We start from the raw sequence: 22448 nt of genomic DNA, 5'->3' as shown, positions 1-22448 counted from the left end.
ACACCTGATTTCCCCCCAAACCTATTCCCTTACTAAGCCTGTGCTTTACACGCTGGCCACACCCTCCAAAGCCTAGCTATTCAAGAGAGTAAAGACAAGGTCTACTCTCCTTGAAACCCCTGGTCTGGTTAATACTGAGTAGGAGGGTCAGGGCCACAGACCAGAGTACTAACAGAGCTATGAAATAACTGGGGAGAAAATTCTGAGACGGTAAAATTCTGATGATAAAAGCAGAACCAGAAGAAATTCTAGAGTCTGCGTTTCCCATTTTCTGTCATCCTTATCATACCAGATAAATGAGAATTAGTAGCAATGTCAGGTATAAGTATGAGTAAAGGCACCGAAGCTAAAACACAGAAAAGTGTCTTAGTAGAATGATTAAAGGGTGCTGAGAAGGCCATTTATCCCCAGTATGGGTCAGGCCCGCAGATGTAACACGTGATAAGGCTAGACATGTGGGTAAGGGTCATCTGAGGATGACCCTGAAAAATAATCAGCTAAAGTAAACCAATTTAACAGGCAAGAGGAAAGCTGGTCAAGGATTTCAGCCAACTGATGATAAAATCAGAGTTTTATCAAGTCTAAAGCTTTTAAAAATATTTTTATCTATTATAATACCCATAAATGAAAACTGATTGTATGATTAACAATTTCAAACACATGAAGGAAATGAAAACTCACCATGCTGCTTCTGCTTTGGGTTATACATTTTCCACCACCGAAAAATTATAAATCCATCTTGAATTCTATGCAAGATAAATTACAAAAATGAAAACTTAAGAATTTACTTAACTTGATTATTGGTTAGTTATTATAAAAGGCAGACAATTGATAATGAATAAGGAAACAAAAAATTCTCAACAGAACACGTGCATACCTAAATGTTTCATACTCTCCCAGTTAAAAAGGAAAAGAGGACTTGCACAGGTCTAAATTAGATTCTCCTATTCAGATAAAACATGATACTGGATTACATTCAACAGGAAAATGAAGTGCTAACAGAAAACCTTTCCTTTTATAAATATTTTTTAATGGTATAAAAACTACATAAACAAAAAGCCAAATCTTGAAATGGGGACATTAGCACACTAGGGGGAACTTTTAAAGATATTCCTTCATTCCTGTAATGATGTATCACCTCATGCCCAAAAGGCTGAACATATAGCATCTTACCTTTTACTTTTAATTTGGAAATAATTTTAGACTCACAAATAAGTTGCCTCCACTGTTTTAAGAGAAGTGTAAGTTTTGCCAAATCCTAGCATCTCTCAAATAATTCAAAAATTTCCAAGTTCTATCTAAGTAATACACTTTAAGAGGGTCACAAAAATAGAGTAAGCTTTTCTTTCAAAGCTTACAGAAGAGAGAACATATCAAACATTATCATTTCTTATTATATTCAGATTTATGTTTCCTTCTTAAAGTAAAATTAGAGTTGTTAACAGATGCTAAACAATTCTAAAAACTAATAAGGATCTAATGGGTGAGAGTTATCAGCATCTGTGATCCTTATATTATATAACAAATGAACACCATGAATGCTACAACAGAAATGATCAGGTAATTTAATGGCTCAATTTTTCATCCTGGAATGATGCTTTCTATATGCTGCTATTCGGTAAACTTTTTGCCAGTCTAAACCTTAGCTAAATTAATCCACTGATAGAAACATTTTAAAACATTAATTCACAAGGTTTGATTTACTGAAAAAATGATTTCTGATCTATGGTTTTATTTGAAGAACCAAGTAATACTAAATAAAGTAACATAGTTAGAAAATTGTTTCAATATTTCAAGTTTAAGATAGGTTCTTTTATTTGTTTTTGTTTTTACTTTTTACCTAATAGACATGTCTTCTGTAATGTAATAGATTTCACGAACCATGACTTTTCCAGAAAGAACAGAGAAAGAGAAGGAGCCTGTTATAGGAAAAAAAAACAACAAAAAAAACAGCAATTAGTTTGTTTTGATAGATAATAGAGCCCTTAACACTTAAAAATAATCTTAGCATTCAATTTATTCAATAATTAAATGTTCTCTCCTGACTCCCTTCCTGATATCCTTATAGCCTTACTAATTTCTATCATTTTTTCTGAAAAAGAGCCACAAGTATCATCACTATGGACTGAGCTACTAAATAACCATATGAGAATATTAGTTTTAATAGTTGCTTCATATGACTAATTCCCTTAATTATGCACAACTATTAAATAAATCCAAAGCAGTGATTAATTCACATTTTTCTCCATTATTCCAAGAACCAGTCACTGCATCAAATTAATGGAAGACTATTTATGTTTGAGAAGTTCATGTCCACTAAGAGGCATTCAACTCCAGGGAAGGTTAGAATGGTTCTATTCAATGTCCCCCTCCCCCTTTCTCACTGGTTTAGGACTTTCCAGAATGTATAACTTCCTAATACACCCTCCTATCTATAGGCAAACCTCCCACTTATAAGTAGTCAGAACTACATTAATAAAGCAGGCCACAAAATAAAATACACAAGATGATTCCAACTTACAGATCTTTAAAGTATGGGTTACTTTAAGAAAAAAAAAAAAACAGCAAATACTTCACTGAGCATTAGAAACTTTCTCTGGATGGTGAAATCAAGAAAAAATTTCTATTTCCATATTTTATATCTATATTTTTCAAATTATTTTCATGAGCATCTTTTATAAACAAAAAAATCAAAAGTAACTATGGAAACACTTTAAGAAATAAGAATGATGGAGAAACAAAATTAAAATTTCTGCTTTAATTTGAAAATTTATGCTTAACTACTCAATTAGAATGTTGTACACCTGATCAGAGCACATTCAGTATGGCAGCCACTGATTGTCATTTATAGCCCAGTTTTTTTATCTTAATCAGAAAATGTTTAGGAATCTATGAAACTTAACTTCAGGATCAAAGCGTTCAGCAGGGTTGATTGATACTATTTTTACACTGTTCTGGCAGTCAGAACGAAGAAAAGAAGAAAGAATGAGGTAAAGGGCATAACCTGTCACAGAGTGCTGCATGAGAGAAATCCCTTCATGAAACAAAGATAAATTTCTAAAGCTACTACCTGTTTATAAGACATAACTTTATAATATACAACTCAAGATTACACAGAAGAAAAAAAGCAGGGTCACTCAAACTCACCAATATGGATATAGCCATGTTTGTATAATCTGTTGAGAACCAATGTTAAAATAAGACCAACATTCCGAGAATTATAATATGTGAGATAAATAATCCAACCACAGGATAAAATGGTAGCTGTTGGGGGAAAAAAAAGCAAAAGGATGTCACTTTCAATCACCTTAATATTTTAGTAAGTAAAAGATGATTTTGTTAGTAAATGGTCTAAAAAAAAAACTGTTAGGGCTCAGCCGGGCGTGGCTCAGTGGTTGAGCATCGACCTATGATCAAGGAGATCATGGTTCGATTCCCAGTCAGGGCACATGCCCGGGTTTTGGGCTCAATGCCCAGTGGGGGGCGTGCAGGAGGCAGCCTATCAATGACGGTCATCACTGATGTTTCTATCTCTCTCTTCCTCTCCCTTCCTTTCTCTGAAATAAATAAAAATATGTTTAAAAAAAAAGAAAAGAAAGAAAATTAATGATTTTTTTAAATCAATAAACTCTGCTTTTAAAAAAGTAATGGAAATAAGTAGGAATTTAGCCCACTTAATGGCATATTTATATAAAATAGAATATCTCATACTACTTTGCTATAATCGATAAGACAATAACCTTTTAAGAATGCCTACTTTTACTGAATAAGCTACCATAAATGATATTGCAAATTGACCATTTGTCATAAAATTTATAGTCACTTATAAAATTTATAATATTCAAAAAAAAAACTAGCTTATGAATATACAAAAGATAAAACACAAGAAAGCATTTTCTGATAATAAATTTTTAACTTATCCATTTAAAAACTGTAATTATTTTCTAAATTAGGACAAAATAATGTAAAGCAATTTAACATGTGCAACCTTTTAGCAACATCAAATTAAGTTTTTAAGTTTTTAAAAAAATCATTTAATAAAGATAAAACAAGGCAGTCACTTATACAATATTTCATAGGGTAGCTTAGATTGATGGTAATAGCTATCATGTAGCAAGTACTATGATGTGTCCATAAAAATTATTTCTAGAATAATTCTTTTGAAAAATTATTTTGATGATATATCATTATTCTTACTTACTGTAAATCACTGTGTCAACAGCAGGTTGTTGTGGGCCAATCAGAAAAGCATAAGGTATTTGCTAAGACAGTATGCTTCTAGTGTTAAACAACCTAGGAACTGTGGCCTTTTCATTGTGTCATGCCCCCACTTCCTTCAATTATCATAGGCCACTAGTAAAATAGCAAGATTAAACAATTACTCAATGTTTTTCTGGTTGTTGCTGCTGTTTTTTCCTTAAAGGAGTTGTAAACAACAGAAAAAAGAAACTCTGGGTAATAGAAGGGACAGATAGGAAATAAGGAATGTTTCTGCCCTTGATTAAACTAAAAGATAATTTTCAATGCTGCTTTTATGAAGTCCTATTTCATACTGTTTTGCATTTCATTTTACTTTTGTATTGGCTTTCATTAATAATAATTTATAATAGTTTACATTTATCCATTAGAAAAATAGAACTCGAAGTTTAACTGGTAATCCAATCCTACAATTAATGAGATTATAATTCCTTCTAAATACACTTCCCCTCTACCAGAGTCCCTACCACCTTTCCTGTGGTATCATGAAATAAGTATAAGCACACACTCAGCCGTGTAATCTGATCATTTGATCCTTACGGGCCTCAATTCCCCAACATGTTTAAAGGAAAAGAATAACGCCTACCTTCATAAGTTTGCTCTAAGCATTCAGTGGGAAGCCACATGCTCAGTAAGTATCACTAGCCTCCTTTTCCTCTCTTACCCCATCTAACTCTTCCTATTTGCTTCTCCATATTTTAATTCCTACCCCAAAATTCAAATCAAATAATGTTCTTCCGCAAACACTTCCTGGGTATTAGCTACAGGAATCTCTTCCTTCCTAGATATTATTGTTAGTATTTCTCTCTTTCATTTGATCATATACATTTATTCACTCATATTCCATCTGTCTCTCTGCCATTTAGTTATACACTCTTTTGTATTATTTGTATGCACCTAGAAAACTTTTGAAATATTAGACAAAAAAAGTTATTACTAGAGCCCACTGCCAAGTGGGTAAGGAGTGAGGAAAGAGATGAGGTTAAATAGGCACATATACATTCTATTTTACCTTAAGGATTTATCACTTTTATAACAAAGCAAACAAAAGTGTGTGTGAGTGTGTGTGTGTGTGTGTGTGTGTGTGTGTGTTTGTGTGTGTGTGTGTGTGTGTGTGTGTGTGTGTTTTGGGATGGGGATAGGAAGTGGGCCTGAAAACAGGAAGAGAAGGTAAGTACGTCTCTCCTCCCCCTCCCCTGAGTCGGACAGGGAGGCAGCCTAAGAAAAGTTTTCCAGAGCAGCTCCTAGAGCAAATTCATAGAAACATAAATTAAATCTTCTTTCCAAAACATAGACAAATGGCATTTAAGCATTCCAACCTCAGCCAACCACTGCTCAAAATTTGGCAGTTGTTATTCCATCCATAAAAAGCAGTAATATATAAGAAAATACATTCTACTTACCAACGAGGAGCCACACAACATTGGAATTGTGTTCTGTAAGAAAATCTTCTAATTGTGTGATACTAGGAACAATACTCTCGTTCTTCCTTTGATCCATTACTAAAGTTTTTCCAGGGCAGCATCTAAAGGTCTAAAAGAGTTCAAAGGTTAAATTTAGAATCAGAGATTTATTAATCTGCAAGGAAAATCATGTAAGGGGAAAAAAGGTGAATTTAATAAATATGGAAGTTTATTAAATCACATTCTTGTTCCTTCAATGATAAGAATGCAAAATTACAGAAAGAGGAAGGGGGAGAGACAGAGAGAGAAAAACATCAATGATGAGAGAGTCATTGATCAGCTGCCTCCTGCACACACCCCCTGGGGATCGAGCCCGCAACCCGGGCATGTGCCCTGACTGGGAATCGAACCTCTGTCTCCAGAACCCTAGGTCGATGCTCAACCTCTGAGTCACACCCGGCAGGGCAAATCATGTTTTTAATGTCCTGATTTCACCATTCTAAGTATGAGTAGAGACTCAGGGTCAGTTACTCTGGATCCAAATAAAAAGGACATCATTATTCTGAAATATATGCAAAAATATTTATCTCAACAATAAGAAGGGAGTTAAGTATGGTAAAAATTAATGAAGGGAAACCTCATTTAAAATGGAGTACAGAGGCCAGAATGGGGAGCCCTCACACACTACCACTCAACATCAGGATACAAGGCCTAAAATTCCACCATCCATTCCTTTAAATAAAGCATTAGACACTATTCCCAATTAAAATACAAAGATAACTTTAGAGTAAGTCAATAATAGCTACCATTAATTATTACCATGTGTTATTAGTATAAACTAATTCATTACATGACTTTTGCTTTAACAACCAGACCAAGGAGTATCATAAAAGCCCCACACCAAAAATGGTTCTTCATGTTATATATGGAAGAATGTTTTACATCTAAGAAGTATCACCTCACAAAAATGTTGCACTATAGCAAACCTCACTTTCCCCAACACATCTTCAAACTAGCCACCCAACAAAATAGGGTCTTTGGATGTGGGGAGAGAGGGAGGAAAAAACTGGTCACATGTGTTCACCAACACTCTCCTCATATCAAGTTCAAAGAAAGTATTTTTTATTAGAATGTTGCTATGCAAAGAGTTCAACAGATTCATTTAATAGCCAATTCCTATGAGCTGAAAATATTGCTCCAATTGAAACTGAACTTTTATGTAAAAAAAAATTTTTAAAGGCTACTTCAGGAATATGACATATAATACTACTGGTGACATCTGACACAGTGCTTAAAATGGATATGGAGCTAGATAGAAACATGCTTCACAGCCCGGCTGGGTGTGGCTCAGCAGTTGAGCATCGACCTAGGATCTGGGAGATAGGGGTTCGATTCCCGGTCAGGGCACATGCCCAGGTTGCGGGCTGCAGCTGATCAATGACTCTCTCATCATTGATGTTTCTATCTCTCTCTCTCCCCCTCCTTTCCTCTCTCTGAAATCAATAAAGATATATTTTTAAAAAAAAAAAGAAAAAAGAAACATGCTTCACAAAGGACAAATAAGGTGGAGAGTTTAAAGTCTAGACTCTAAACATTTTGGTCGATGTTATCTTACTCTTTGAAATGTTAATTATATGGAATCAGCTCACCATGAAAATAGAGCTCCCATAGCAATGTCTAACATTTATTAACTGCTTACTATGTGAACAGGCACTGTTCCAAACACTGTACATGTATTTACTCATCAAACCATCACAAATAACTATCCATTTACAATTCCCCATTTTACAGATGAGAAAACTGTGGCAGAAGCTAAGTACAAACACAGCTAAGGGCCCACCTGGGATCATAACCTAGACTGTCTGGCTTCAGAGTCTATGTGTTCTATTACCTCTTATCATCACTTATGTTCACTGAGATTGGTAACAATCTCTTGGTTTTCCATTTCTTTTCTATGAAAAATGAGTTCCTTCCTCTGGAGTTCTAGACTCTAGTTTAGGAGCTAATACAAATGTTACCAAAATTCATACTTTGGTATAAGAAGGAATTCATATTTTGCCCACTATGGCACTTTTCCTTCTAAAGGGGTCATCCATTAAATCAAAGATCAGCAGTCATTTTTGTTTTAAATAACCACAGCAGTAACACAGCAAGTTATGGAGTCTGATTAGCAGCAAAGAAGGCCACACTGTGAAGTGAACCAAATCCAACTGAACCCTCATCACTTTTCTGCACCTTCCTCTTACCTGGTCATAAAGGCTATATCTACATATTTTTAAAGAACTTTGTTCCCTAAGTAAATTGACTATTGATAGAAGGTATGTGGTAGTTTTAAAATATGTCCAAAAATTCTTTGATCTTCCTCCCTTCAAGAGGTGGAGTAATTAATTTCCCTCCCAAATGTGGTCTGGACTTAATGATACAATTCTAAAAGAGTATGGCAGAAACAATGGTGTGTGACTAGGTCACAGATGGCATCACGGCCTCCTCCTTGCTCTCTCTCTAGGATCATCTGTTCTGAGGAAATCAGCTGCCTTGTTAGGACACGTAAGAAGCCCTAGAGAGGCCCACGTGGTACAGATTTGAGGCCTCCAGCCAACAGCCATGTGAGTGAACCATCATGGAGGCAATTCCTCCAGCCCAATTGAGTCCCCAGATGACTGGGGTCCCAGCCAAGATCTTGGCTATAACCTCTTAGACCCTAAACCAGAAGTAATCAGCTTAGCAACCCAAGTTCTGATATAATTAATGTTTTAAGCCACCGAGTTTTGGGATAATTTGTTACTCAGCAACAGATAACTAATACAAAGTATAAGAAAGGTAATTTTGTAAGATATCTGCAAAGTATCTCTACCCAGATGGTTCATAACTGTCATCTTAAGCTAAACTACCCTCACTCTCCTCTCCTCCTTCTTACGAAAAGATCAGGAGTCAGCAAGCCCACCCCAAAAAGGCTACCAATCCCATGAGCAAACCATTTCCTATTCCTACCATAAGTGGGAGTCTCCTGCATGGACTCTGAAGCAATCTCTACTCTGCCTCCTACCAATTTATCTGTGTCCATAATCATCACCACCTCCCTACTTCCTGTCTTGGCAGAAGTCGATCTAAGGTAACTCTGACTTGCATCCCTTCCAGCTTGGTCAGTAATCAGCTTTACCAATTATTCTTCCTCATTCTGCTATCTTCATATTTTCTTCCTGATGGCTTTTATCCTCAGCAAGTATTGTAAATGTATTCATATCACTCATACCTTTAAAAAACAAAAGCTCTCTCTCAAATACATCTCTTTAGCTACCCTCTCTCTATTCTACTTAAAACCAAATTTGCTGAAAGAGTAAATGGCATTAGGTATTTCAATGTCCTCATCATTTACCCAGTGTGAACTGGCTCCACCTGTATAACTGCTCTTGCTCAGGTCAACAACTTCTTAACTGATATGTCCAATGGATACTTCTGCTGTCCTCATTTTATTTGATGTCTCAAAGATGTCTAATATTCATTCCTTTCCTCCAAACTCAGTTCTTCCATTGACTTATGTGATTCTCCTGATTTCCTACTTCCCTGCCCACCCCATCTCCTTTGAGGTGTGTTTTTCTTCCACCTGACCCTTAAGTATTAGTGTACCCAATCCTCACTTCTATTACTCCACATGTTCTCCCTGGGCGATCTCGTCCATTTGCACTGTGTTTAACTATCACCTATAAACTGAGACTCCACAATTTATACCTCAGATAGGTCTTCCTAACTCAGATCCATATACACAACTGCCTAATGACATTTCTTGGTGGAAATTGCAGAGGCCCAAATACAATAGCTCCCAAATGAACTTATCTGCTCCAACCAAGTTCTCAATCTATTGCTCTTCCTATTCTCCCTCAGAAATGGCTCCAGAATCCACTCAGTTTCCCAAGCCAGACATCAGGTAATCCATTCCATTTACCCTGCAAGTACTTATTAAATATTATGTGCTTGAACATGACAGTGACTAGGAAGTACCCTGACTCCACTTTTCCTCAAGCCCACTAAATCCTACCCATTCTATCTCCTTTGCATCTGTCTAGTCATCTCCATCCCCTAATTCCCATTTGCCCTGCTTTACTTCTGGTTCTCATTTGCCACCTGGTTTTATTACACAGATTCCATTTGATCGCTATGCTTTCAAGTTCATCTCTCTCCAATTCATCATCCAGACTGCCTATCTGACCATGTCACTTCTATTTGTCACATGTAAAGTCCCTGAAATTTCCTCAAATTAAAGAGTTAATTTTCTTAACCTCCCATGAAATTTTGAAATTTAACATGAAAAACAGTATGCTAATATGAAGTATGCAAGAATCCTAGTTTCCCACTGTACCTTAAAGTAGCACTAATAGAGTACCTTCCTTTATTAATTAAAATTATATGAAAGATTTATTATAAATACAAACATCTACCATATGGCTACACAGTGCTGCTTTCCCAGTCTTTTACATAAACCAAAAACATCCTTGCATATAAAATCAAGAAAATGTATGGGTTCACAAAAATATTACCTTCTAGAAAAAAATTCCCTACTCTAGCACTCTTCCGGGCATGAAAACCACTACTCTATTATTAGAAGTCTGAAATAATGCATGACATATGGTACTGTTTAAATATTCTTCAAATGAATTAAATGTTTCTTAATCATGTTTAACCATATCTTCTACTATTCTCCATAGAACTCATAGTAAGAAATATACTTGAGTTCAACCACACACACTATTCTATGAAGAACAAACCAAAAGTCAACTAATTTTCATTTCTTTTTAAAACCCTTTATAACACAGGCAGATTAATGTGCTCACAAAAGAGAGAAAAGAATAGCGACACTTGATAGAGAATCAAGACAAAGCTTTCCGTGGCCTTATTCTTCCAATACACAAGCTCAGCACATGACTCAACTGTCAGTCAGGTATCAGTAGTTCCAAAGTCAAGTAACATGATTGGCAGGTCAAGTTATACACCACCACCACCCAACCCTCACTCCTCGACCACTGAAGCAGATCAAAACACAACTGAAACAGAAAGTCCAAAGATTTCCTCTACCTGAGCTTTAATTGGAAATTACATTTTTTTCTGACTTAGCCAAAATATTTACCCATTTTTATTCCCAGCGTCTTCAATGTTGTTTTCCCTTCTCCTTATCTTCAGAAAGCCCATCTGAAGTGTTTCATCTTAACAAACCTGGAAAAAAAAAACAGCATTTCAACCAATTATACAAGATATTCTGGCTTTACCAGCATTTTTACCAACTCAGATTAAATGATTTGATTATACCTGCGTGAAAGTCTTTAATGTTAGTTCAATTCTACATTTCATTCTTTAAAGTTTCCAAACAATAAATACTCCTAAATCTAGAATCCAAACTATGGCCTACCAACCATTTGAAAATTACTTACTGTACTTATGGAAAGAGTATGATTTTGGTAGAGGGTTCTAGAGGTCAAATCCTACCTTTAAAACATTCTCAAAGTGTGGCCTTGAAAAAGTTCTCAAACTGCTGGCAAGAACAGCTCCTCAGCTTCCTTCCTATTCCCAGCACCTAGCACACTCCTTATCATATGAAAATCACCCTGAAAATCATACTAATTAAGGGGCTGTAACCTGGAGCCAGATCACTTGGTTTAAATCACAGCTCTGACTTTGGACAAGTTGTTTCTTAGGGCTGTGGGCTTTAGTTCTCTCATCAGTAAAATGAGAATAATAGGCCTTACATGATAACATTGTTATGATGATTACATGAGATAATATATGCACATAATGTACCACTCACTGGTTTTATAAGATACATATCCTAGTAAATTCATCTGTTTTTATACTTTATATGTCTACTTAACTTAGAATAAATCAACTTTATTGCCGTAAACGGAGTGAAAGCAGCAACAGGAAACCAGCTGAAACTTACACACTTGGACAGTTCCAATACCATGATTTCCTTACAAGGGAAATTTACAAGAACTCTTTCCCTTTAACCAGCGTCCCTATCTTTCTACAGTCAAAACTAAGACCAGTGCAGTGGTGGGTGGGAGACAGCTAATAACTCTGAAGAGGAAAATCTACTTCCTTTCACCTCCCTTTGACCAAGATAATGTTTCCGCTGAAATGTGTACTCTCCCATAGTGCACACTCAGCAAGCACCAATTCAGAATACATAACACACCATGCCTGGGGAGCAAAGGGGGGTTCTAATGCTCCACCGTCCTGGGACAGTCGACCCTATGCTAAGCAGTCTGCAGTCTCCAGCAACCAGGTGCTAGCAGGGCTGAAGCTGCAGCCTGCAGGTGCACAGTCCTTCCAGCTGAGGCCACACCCGCAAGCGGGCGCCGCCCACTGCCTCCTCACCGGCCGCGCCGGCCGCTGGGGCATCGGAGACCCCACCAGCGGACATCAGGGCCCTTCCAGGCCTTCCCATTGACCTTCGACATCGATGTGCAGGTCCCAAGGCTTCAGGTAGGGATAGCAAAAGACTAAGAGATGTGTCGACACCGCAGCAGGCAGCCGAGACGAAGCCAAACCTCCCCAACTCCGACCCGCCTGAGGTCCAGAGACGCTGGACAGGGTGCTACCCACCCGAACCCAGCCGAACCCGGTCCCGTCCCCTCACCTGGGCGAGCGCCGGAGCGGCCCGGATCCGTCCGGCCTCTCATCGGAGGACGCCAAGGACCTTGGGCAGCGGCAGGAGAGCCGAGCGTACGCGGCCTGCGGAGCTCTGCGCGCGCCCACACCTTTTAGCCCCGCCAACCGGTCGCGCCGCCGCAGGTCCAACGCGGGCACAGGCCACTGACACAGAGGGAGGTGGACGAAGATGGGGGCGGGGGTCCGAGCTAGGGCCGGGCGGCTCTGCGACTGCGTCAACTGTTAACGTCCTACGTCAGGGCGCCTGCGCCTCCAGGCAAGCCGGCCCAGCCCTACCCAGGAGTCGGCTGGCCCCGCCCCGCCCCGCCCCGCCCCTCGCTGGGCTGGGGGCGGGGCTTAGACCGTGAGGCACGAATTGTGGTGGCACAAGCGGGGAAGAGTCTTTAACTCCGCGGAAGTTTTCTGGTTTCTTGAAGCAGATGTGAAATATGCGCGTAAGACGAGTAGACCTGCAATTGCAAAAAGTGTTAAGTATGGACCAGGCGCTGTTCTAAGCACTTAATCCTCTCAAAATCCTGTGAAGTAAATACTCTTTTATTTTTTTGTTTTGTTTTTTTAATCCTCACCCAAGGATGTGTTTTCCATCGAGTGGAAAGGAAGGAGGAAGGAAGGGGGGGTGGGGGAAGAGAGAGAGACAGAGAGAGACAGAGAGAGAGAGAGAGAAACATCGATGTGTGAGAGAGACACATCAATCGGTTGCCTCCCGCACTACCCCCTCCTGGGGCAGGGATCCAACCTGCATCCCAGGGACATGCCCTTGACTGGAATCAAACCAGAAAACCTTCAGTGTGCAAGCCGATACTGAGCAACACCAGCCAGGGCTGCACTAAACACTCTTATCCCCATTTCTTTACATTTCACAAATGAAAAACTGAGGTACAGCGAGGGTTATATCATATATAGAGGGGGGCTGGGTGGTATTATTATAAGGAATCAGTTTATGTGATTATGGAGGCTGGCAAGTCCGAAATCTACAAAGCTAATGTCCTGGTTTGAATCTATGGTATGGTAGAGTGATGTGGAACCAGAAAGAGCTAATTAAAAGCTTATCAGGCAGAGAGCTAATATTCCAGCTTGAAGGCTGTCAGGCAGGAAAATTCTTTTACTTAGGAGGGTCAGACTTTTGTTCAATTGTGCATTCAGCTAACTGGATGAGGCTCACCTACATCACGGAGGTAAACCTGCTTTACTCAGTCCACTAATTTAAATGTTAATCTCATCCAAAAACATTCTCACAGAAAAAAACAGAATAATGTGTGACCACATATCTAGACACTCTGTGACCCAAAGAAGTTGACTCAAAAATGTACATTGATAACATCCAATTTTTTTTTAATATATCTTTATTGATTTCAGAGAGAGGAAGGGAGGGAGAGAAAGGGAGAGAGATAGAAACATCAATGATGAGAGAGTCATTGATGGGCTGCCTCCTGCAGGCCCCCAGCTGGGGATCAAGCCCGCAACCCAGGCATGTGCCTTGACTGGGAATCAAACCTCAATCTCCTAGGTTGACACTCAACCGCTGAACCACACTGGGCTGGGTTGATAATATCCAATTTTTGATAGGATAGTGGGAGAATATACTTAACATTCCTAAAGAAAAAAATTTTGGAACCATGCACTTTATTACTTAAGTAGCCATTGTGACAGGTTGGAAGTGAAACCTCATTGTAGTTTTTTTATTTCATGTTTTTATTGGTTTCAGAGAGAGAAAGGGAGAGGAAGAGATAGAAACATCAATGGTGAGAGAGAATCATCAATCAGCTGCCTCCTGCACGGCCCCTACTGGGGATAGAGCCCGCTACCTGGACATGTGCCCTGATGGGGAATTGAACCATGACCTCCTGGTTCATAGGTCGACGCTCAGCCACTGAGCCACGCCAGCAGGGCCTTTTGCCCATTTTTTAATCAGATTGTTTGTCTTCCTGGTGTTGAGTTGTATAAGTTCTTTATACATTTTGAAAATTAACCCCTTTTCATATGTGAATATGTTCTCCCATACCATGGCTTCTTTTTTCATTTTGTTGATGGTTTCTTTTGCTGTGCAGAAGCTTTTTAGTTTGATGTAGTCCCATTTGTTTATTTTCCTGTTTCCCATGCCCTCAGAGATGTATTGGCAAAAATATTGCTATGAAAGCCCTAGCTGTTTTGGTTCAGTGGTAAGAGCGTCAGCCTGTGGACTGTAAGGGTCCCAGGTTTGATTCTGGCCTAACAGCACATACTTCAGTTGCAGGCTCGATCTGTGGCCCCAGTCGAGGCATGTGCTGGAGGCAACCAATCAATGTGTCTCTCTCATGTCAATGTTTTTTTCTCTCTCCCCCTTTCACTCTCTCTGAAAAAGCAATGAAAAAAATATCCTCAGGTGAGGATTTAAAAAATTATATATATATATGTATATATATGTATATGTGTATATATATGTATATATCTATATTGCTGGAAGAGATGTCTGAGATTTTACTGCCTATGTTTTCTTTAGGATCTGTATGGTTTCTTGACCTACATTTAAGTCTTTTATCCATTTTGAGTTCAGTCTTGCATATGGTCTAGTTTCATTTTTTTGCATCTGCCTGTCCGATTTTCCCAGCACCATTTATTGATGAGACTGTCTTTACTCCATTGTATGCTCTTGCCTCCTTGTCAAATATTAATTGACCATAGAGGCATGGGTTGATTTCTGGGCTCTCTGTTCTGTTCCATTGGTCTATATGTCTGTTTTTATGCCAGTACCAGGCCGTTTTGATTACAATGGCCTTGATATCTGGTATTGTAATACCTCCAACTTTGTTCTTTTTTCTCAAGATTGCTGTGGCTATTCAGAGTCTATTGGTTCCATATAAATTTTTGTAATATCTTTCTAATTCTTTGAAATATCCCATTTTAATAGGAATTTCATTGAATCTATAGACTGCTTTGGGTAGTATGGGCATTTTAATGATGTTACTTCTTCCAATCCATGAACATGGCATATGCTTCCACTTATTCGTATCTTCCTTAATTTTTTTCTTCAATGTCATATAGTTTTCTGAGTACAGGTCTTTTACCTCCTTGGTTAAATTTATTGCTAGGTACCTTATTTTGTTGTTGTTGTTGCAATAGCAAATGGGGTTGGTTTCTTAGTTTCTCTTTCTCATAGTTCATTATTGGTGTATAAAAATGCCATTGATTTCTGGATATTAAATTTGTATCCTGCAAAGTTTCCAAATATTTATTAGATATAGTAGTTTTTTTGATGGCATCTTTGGGGTTTTCTATGCATAATATCATGTTATATGATAGTTTTATTTCCCCCTTTCCAACTTAGATGACTTTTATTTCTTCTTGTTGTCTGATCACTGTGGCTAGAATTTCTAGAACTATGTTGAATAAGAGTGGTGAAAGGGGGTATCCCTGTCTTGTTCCTGATCTTAAGGGAAACGCTTTTAGTTTTTGCCCATTGAGTATGGTGTTGACTGTAGATTTTTCATATATGGCCTTTATTAGGTTGAGGTATTATCCCTCTGTTCCCACTTTGCTGAGAGTTTTTATCGGAAATGGGTACTGGAATTTGTTAAATGCTTTTTCTGCATCTATTGATTTTTTTGTGATCATGTGATTTTTGTGTTTCATTTTGTTTATGTCATGTATCACATTTATTAATTTGTTGATATTGTATCAGCCTTGTATCCCTGGAATAAATCCCACTTGATCATGGTGTATGATATTTATATAATGCATTGCTGGATCTGATTTGCTAATATTTTGTTGAGGATTTTAGCACCTATGTTCATCAGGGATATTGACCTATAATTTTCTTTCTTTGTAGTGTTTTATCTGGTTTTGGTATTAGGATAATGCTGGTTTCATAAAAAGACCTTGGAATTGTTCCCTCCTCTTGAATTTTTTGGAATCGCTTGAGGAGGATAGGTGTTAATTTTTCTATGAATGTTTGGTAAAATTCACTGGTGAAATCATCCAGTCCAGGACTTTTGACTGCTGCAAGTCTTTTTATTACTGCTTCGATTTCATTAGTTGTTGTTATTGGTCTATTCAGATGTTCTGCTTCTTCCTGATTCAGTTTTTGAAGATTGTATATTTCTAGGAATTTGTCCATTTTTCCCAGGTTGCCTATTTTGTTGCATATGGTTGTTTGTAATATTTCCTTACAATCGTTTGTACTTCTGTGATGTCTGTTGTTACCTGTCCTCTTTCATTTCTGATTATACATATTTGGGTCTACTCTCTTTGTTTCTTGATGGGCCAGGTTAAAGGTTCATCAGTCTTAAAGGTTTATCCTTTCAAAGAACCAGCTTTAGGTTTCATTGACCTTTTTGTTGTTGTTTTTGGTTTCTATGTCATTTATTTCTGCTCTGATCTCTATCATTTCCTTCCTTCTACTTACTCTGGGCTATTCCTGCTATTCTCTTTCCTATTCTTTTAGGTGTAGGGTTAGATTGCCTACTAGAGATTTTTTTTACTTCTTGATGTAGACCTGTAAAACTATGAACGTCCCTCTCAGGACTGCTTCCACTGTGCCCATAGATTGGGTCGTTGAATGTTCATTTTAGTTTGTTTCCAGATAATTTTTTATTTCTCTCTTGCCCATTGAGTATGATGTTGATCTCATTGGTAATCCTTTATTGTTTAATTACATGCTATTTAGCTTCCATGTGTTTTAATATTTTTGAGGGGTTTTTTTGTCATGGTTGATTTCTAGTTTCATACCATTGTGGTTGGAAAAGATGCTCTATATGATTTCAATCTTCTTAAATTTATTGAGAATTCTTTTGTTTCCTAACATGTGGTCTGTCTTTGAGAATGTTCCATGTGCACTTGACAAGAAAGTATATTCTGCTGCTTGAAATGTTCTATAACTATCAATTAAATCCATCTGATCTAGTGTGTCATTTAAGGTCTCTGTTTCCTTGTTGATATTTTGTCTGGAAGATCTATCCACTGATGACAGTGGGGTGTTAAAGTCCCCTACAATGACTATATTCCTGTCAATCTCTCTCTTAAAGTCCACCAAAAATAATTTCATATATGTAGGTGTTCCTAGATTGGATGCATATATGTTTAGAAAGGTTATATCCTCCTGTTGGATCAATCCCTTTAATATTATGTAGTGACTTTCTTTGTCTCTTGGTATGGCCTTTGTTTTGAAGTCTATTTTGTTATATATAAGTATTGCCACCCTAGCTTTTTTTTTTTTTTTCATTTGCATGGAATATTTTTTTCTATCCCTTCACTTTCAGCCTATGAGTATCTTTTGTTCTGAGGTGAGTCTCTTGTAGACAACATATATATATATATATATATGGGTTGTGTTTTCTCATCCATTTGGCTACTCTATGTCTTTCGATTGGATTATTTAATCCATTTATATTTAAGCTTACTATTGATAGGTGCTTATTTATTACCATTTTTTTCTTTATGCCTATGTTCCTCTCTCTCTCTCTATTTCTTCTTCTTCCCAAAGCAGTCACTTTAGCATTTCTCGCAATCCTGGTTTGATAGTAATGTAACCCTTTAGTCTTCTTTTGTCTGGGAAGCTCTTTATTTTGCCTTTGGTTTTAAATGATAGCCTTGCTTGATTAGAGCAGTCTTGGTTGCAGGTTCTTGCTTTTCATTATTTTGAATACTTCATGCCAATCTCTTCTGGCCTGAAGTGTTTCTGTTGAGAGATCAGCTGACAGCCTTATGGGAACTCATTTGTAGGTAACTATTTCTCTCTTGCTGCCTTTAAGATTCTCTTTGTGTTTGATCTTGGCCATTGTAATTATGTGTCTTGGTGTGAGTCTATTTGTGTTTATCTTGTTTGGGACTCTCTCTGCTTCCTGAACTTGTGTGATATTTTCCCTTACCAGGCTAATGAAGTTTTCTGTCATTATTTCTTCAAACAAGTTCTCTATCCCTTATTCACTTTCTTCTTTTTCTGGTATCCCTATGATGTGGATGTTGTTACATTTCATGTTGTCCCAAAATTCCCTTACAGTATCCTCCTGCTTTTTAATTATTTTGCCCTTTTTCTGTTCTGATTGAGTGATTTTTTTCTATTTTGTCTCCTTATTCACTGATAAACTCTCTGCCTCATCCAGTCAACTGGCAATTCCTTCCAGTGTATTCTGCATTTAAAATATGGCATTCTTCATTTCTGACTAATTATTTTTCATGGTTTTATATCCTTCTTTATATTGTTGCTTTCACTAAGCTCCTTGCTCATCCTTATAATCATTACTTTGAAGTCTCTATCTGATAAAATGCTTGCATTCATTTCATTTAGTTCTTTTTCTGAAGATTCCTCCTATTCTTTCATTTGGGGCCTGTTTCCCCCATTTTGGCTATCTCTTTATGTTCATTTCTATGTTTTAGAAAGTACTATTATGACTCCCAGTTTTGGTGGGATGACCTTCTGTTGTAGGTGTCGCAGTCTCCTTGATCGTCTGAGCTGGGTGCTCTAGGAATGTCTCTTGTGTGGGTTGTTTGGGCCCTCCTGTTGTAATGGGGTCCTGGTTGCTGATGGCCCCTTTGTGATTGGGATCGCCCCTCAGGCTGATTGAGTATGAAGCTCAACCCAGACCATGGTGTGCAATCTGCTTTGTAGGTGCAGTCTCAAGATGTCTTGATGGCTCGGTGGCACAGTTTGTTAACCCTTCAGGCTAGGTGTCTATAGAGGTAAACCTTTATTACCATTTATTACCATTGTGTCTGTGTCTGCTAGACCTGTGTGTTCATAGGAGGGATCAATCTGTGTAAATGGGTCAGTTTCTTCTAGCTTAGAGCAGGGAGCAGATTTGTGGTGAGTTTGAGGCTCCCTGAGGTTTGAGGCTGCCTTCCCCTGAGGTTGCCAGTCTTCCTCCAGTGCCTTCCAAAGAGAGTCTTTAGGGTGGACCCAGACTAGCCTAGCTCAGGCTAATGGGCCCCCTGCTTAGAGACTGAGCAGTCAGGGGGGGGTGGGGGGTGGAATTTAGTCTCTGTTTCAAAGCCAAACTCCTCAGTCCCTGCCAGAGACTCAAACTCTAGTTACCCCTTAGGTGGCCTGCTGCAGGTTTGGTTTGGGTACAGCCTGCAGTCTTCTCTGCAAGAGCAGTTTCAGCTGCCCTGGTCTCAGTGGGATTATTCAAAAGAGTCTTTGGTTGAGAACTGTGCCCACTGTGGGTATCCAGGACATCACAGAGCTGAACTAGTCTTCTATTAGGGGTGGTGTTCCCAGCCTGCAGGAGGAGAAGATGAGTTCTACCTCTCCTTCCCAGGATTGGCTGGCTGAACTCACAGGGAGCTCAGATCAGCCTCCGCACAATGCAGTCACAAAGCCCAGCACTTTCTCATCTGTCTCCCCAATAAAGGCCTTCTTAGGGGACAGAGTCCAAAAATCCCAGCTCTGCATGGAATTAGTGCCCTCACACCACAGGTCCAAGCAGGAGGTAGTACCAAATCAGCCCCATGGAGGATATATCTCTCCATGAGGCTGGTTTCAGGAAGGTGGGAGCTGAGATTCCCAGCTCTACTCATGCACTCAACTCTCTGCAGAGCTGGCCCCAAATCCCCAATCTGCCCTTCTCCTTCATGCTGCTATCCCCACAGGATGAGCAGTCCAGAAGGCTCCATAGGTAGGGTGATGGGTTTCAACCCCACACTTAAGGTGGGAGAATCCTTCCCCCTTTCCCCACGCCAAACAGTTTAGTCACTAACTGGGGCTCTGCACAATGCCTTTCAAATAAGTAGATGGTCCCACCTGGCCAGCATGGCTCAGTGGTTGAGTGTGAACCTATGATCCAGAAGATTGAGGTTTGATTCCCTGTCAGGGCACATGCCTGGGTTGCGGGTTCGATCCCCAGTAGGGGACATGCAGGAGGCAGCCGATCAACAACTCTCTCTCATCATCGATGCTTCTATTTCTCTCCTTCTCCCTTCCTCTCTCTGAAATCAATAAAAACATATTTTTAATGGCTAAGCAGTTAGAGCATCAGCCCTAACCACTGAAGGGTCATGAGTTTGATTCTTGGTCAAAGGCATGTACCTGGGTTGCAGGTTCCCACCCCGGACGGCTCCTACAGGAGACAACCAGTCAATGTATCTCTCTCATATCAATGTTTCTCTCTCTCTCCCACCCCCTTCCTCCCTTCCACTCTCTCTGAAAAACAATGGAAAAAATATCCTGTGAGAATTAACAAAAAAAAGAAAAAAAAAGTCATTGAAGAGGGACCCACACTGAGGCCATTCTGTCCTAAGAAGGTCTGGAATGTGTAAACCATTTCCTCCTAAGTGTGCTTGGTTAGGGAAGATAAAGTGATTCATTAGCTGGCTGTAAGCTGCTCAAATCATTTGGCCTTGTTTAATCATTTTGTCTCAGTTTCCCTTATTTCACTTGTCAAAGAATTTCCATAGGTTCTTATTATCCTGCCTCACACAAAATGACACTAAAACAAGATAGCACTAAACTACAAAGCAGACTCCACTATTAGGTTTTATTGCTGTTTTGTGAGATCTATAAATGCCTCTGTAGATGGCCTTTCCACTTGGCTGCCTTCACAAGACAAACACCTCCTATACTACAGAAGGTCACCAGGGTGAAAAACCCCAGATGCCTAGCAACGGACAATTGTGGGATGGGACCTGGGACCTCATCCCCAAGGTGGCTTTTCCTCCCCTAGCATACCACTGGTCATCTGGTTTGGACCCCCTGCCTTTCCTCCCTAGAGATAACATCTAGGCCTCAGTTGTATTTCACCTCCAGGTCCAGAAAAGCAGCAAAACCAGACAAGTGACCCCACAGTTGACCTCAGGATCAGCTGCATTAAATAATGACCCCCTGCCCTGGCACTGACCAATCAATCAGTGGAGACCACAACCCTGAAAGAACACACCTGAAAAGCTGCTGAATATTCTATTGTGATCTTTCCCTGGGACCTCCCCTAAAAACTTCACCCTTAAAACTCTCAGGACAGAGGAACAGTGTGCTCTCCCTTCCCCCTCCACATCCCCTCAGGTGCAGCACCTTTACCTTCTTCATTTCTAAGCTCCAAGGGCCCTTCCTTTGCCTGTATAACTTGTTTCCTAAGCCCATTTCTTCTATGAATTACTTCTGCCTCTCTGATTTTCTAAATAAATGTTCTCCTATAGTTTGAGTCTTGGCTCTGAATTATTTCCTAGCCAGAACTTAAGAACCAAGATTGCTAAACCCAGGTCCGGTCCGACCCCACCAGTCTAACACCTAGTGCTATTCCTACCACCACTAACACAATTTTCCAATTGTCTTTTCAACTTCACTTCTTGAAGTGTGTCACAATCTTCATGACAATTCAAGTTATGTCTTTTTAACTTCACTTCTTGAAGTGGTGTACAATCTCCAAGAACGTTCGATTTATCCAAAGTAGGTGGCAGTTTTCTATGATGTTAGATCATTGAAATACAGTGCCCTCCTTTCACCCAAAAGATATGAGTTCAGGTATCCCACATGCAATTGGGTTTATGCCAACAGCCCAGCCCTACCCTCTCAAATTTGATTTCTGGCTTCCCTTTTTATCCAGGGCATCACTGTCAGAATACAGAATCTCCTTAACACTTTTTAGTACTAACCATACCTGAACCCTTCCCAGCATGTGCTACTGTCAGCTTTTCCCTCATTTAAGCCCTTCTCTCCCTCCTTGTCTCTGACGCCTTACTCTTGGTTCTCTTCTCCTTCTGATGACCCCTTCTCTGGAGCATTTCCTCTGTTCCTGAAACATGTTCCCCAAGGCTCAGACTTTGGCCCTCTTTCACTCTACTGTGGACAAAAAGAGGTCATATATTAAACCTGGCAAGCTCAGGGGATGCCTGTGTGGTGGCCTCGCAAACTCAGACCTAAAATTACCACAAAGGATGGTCTGAAATGAAAATTTATTAACTAAAAGCAGTTAATGGCAGGTAGTCGTGTTCTAGGCTAGAACTGTCCCTGACAAAAGCCAATCTTCACCTTTATTGAGCCTGCCTATTGTCTTTTTGCATCTCTATAACATACCTTTGGAATTTCAAGCCCACGCCAGGGCAGAGACCACAACTACCCTCATTTTTATTGAGTACATTGTTAACTATCCTGTACCCCCCTATGTAAATGAAGTATGTGTCTATCATTTTACTTTTTATCCAGTCCTACTCTATCACCTGCCT

The 22448-nt window shown here is 39.2% G+C and overlaps 1 protein-coding gene across 2 annotated transcripts in view; it reads right to left on the bottom strand.

Annotated features, from left to right (window-relative positions):
* Positions 1-12568, bottom strand: part of BLTP1 (bridge-like lipid transfer protein family member 1) — a 134961-nt gene extending 122393 nt beyond the window's left edge. For both annotated transcript variants that reach the window (XM_081134323.1, XM_081134324.1), the window contains exons 1-6: positions 12289-12568; positions 10783-10868; positions 5661-5790; positions 3148-3264; positions 1841-1919; positions 682-746 (exon numbers count right to left, since the gene is read on the bottom strand). In XM_081134323.1, coding sequence (XP_080990449.1) covers positions 682-746; positions 1841-1919; positions 3148-3264; positions 5661-5757 — 358 coding nt within the window. In that variant the 5' untranslated portion in view covers positions 5758-5790; positions 10783-10868; positions 12289-12568. The remainder of the gene's footprint in view (positions 1-681; positions 747-1840; positions 1920-3147; positions 3265-5660; positions 5791-10782; positions 10869-12288) is intronic.
* Between the last annotated feature and the right edge of the window lie 9880 nt (positions 12569-22448).

This window comes from Miniopterus schreibersii (genome assembly GCF_964146895.1).
Source record: "Miniopterus schreibersii genome assembly, chromosome: 4".
NCBI lineage: Eukaryota > Metazoa > Chordata > Mammalia > Chiroptera > Miniopteridae > Miniopterus > Miniopterus schreibersii.
Note: the sequence above shows the minus strand (reverse complement) of the source record. Positions and strands in the feature narration are given on the sequence as shown.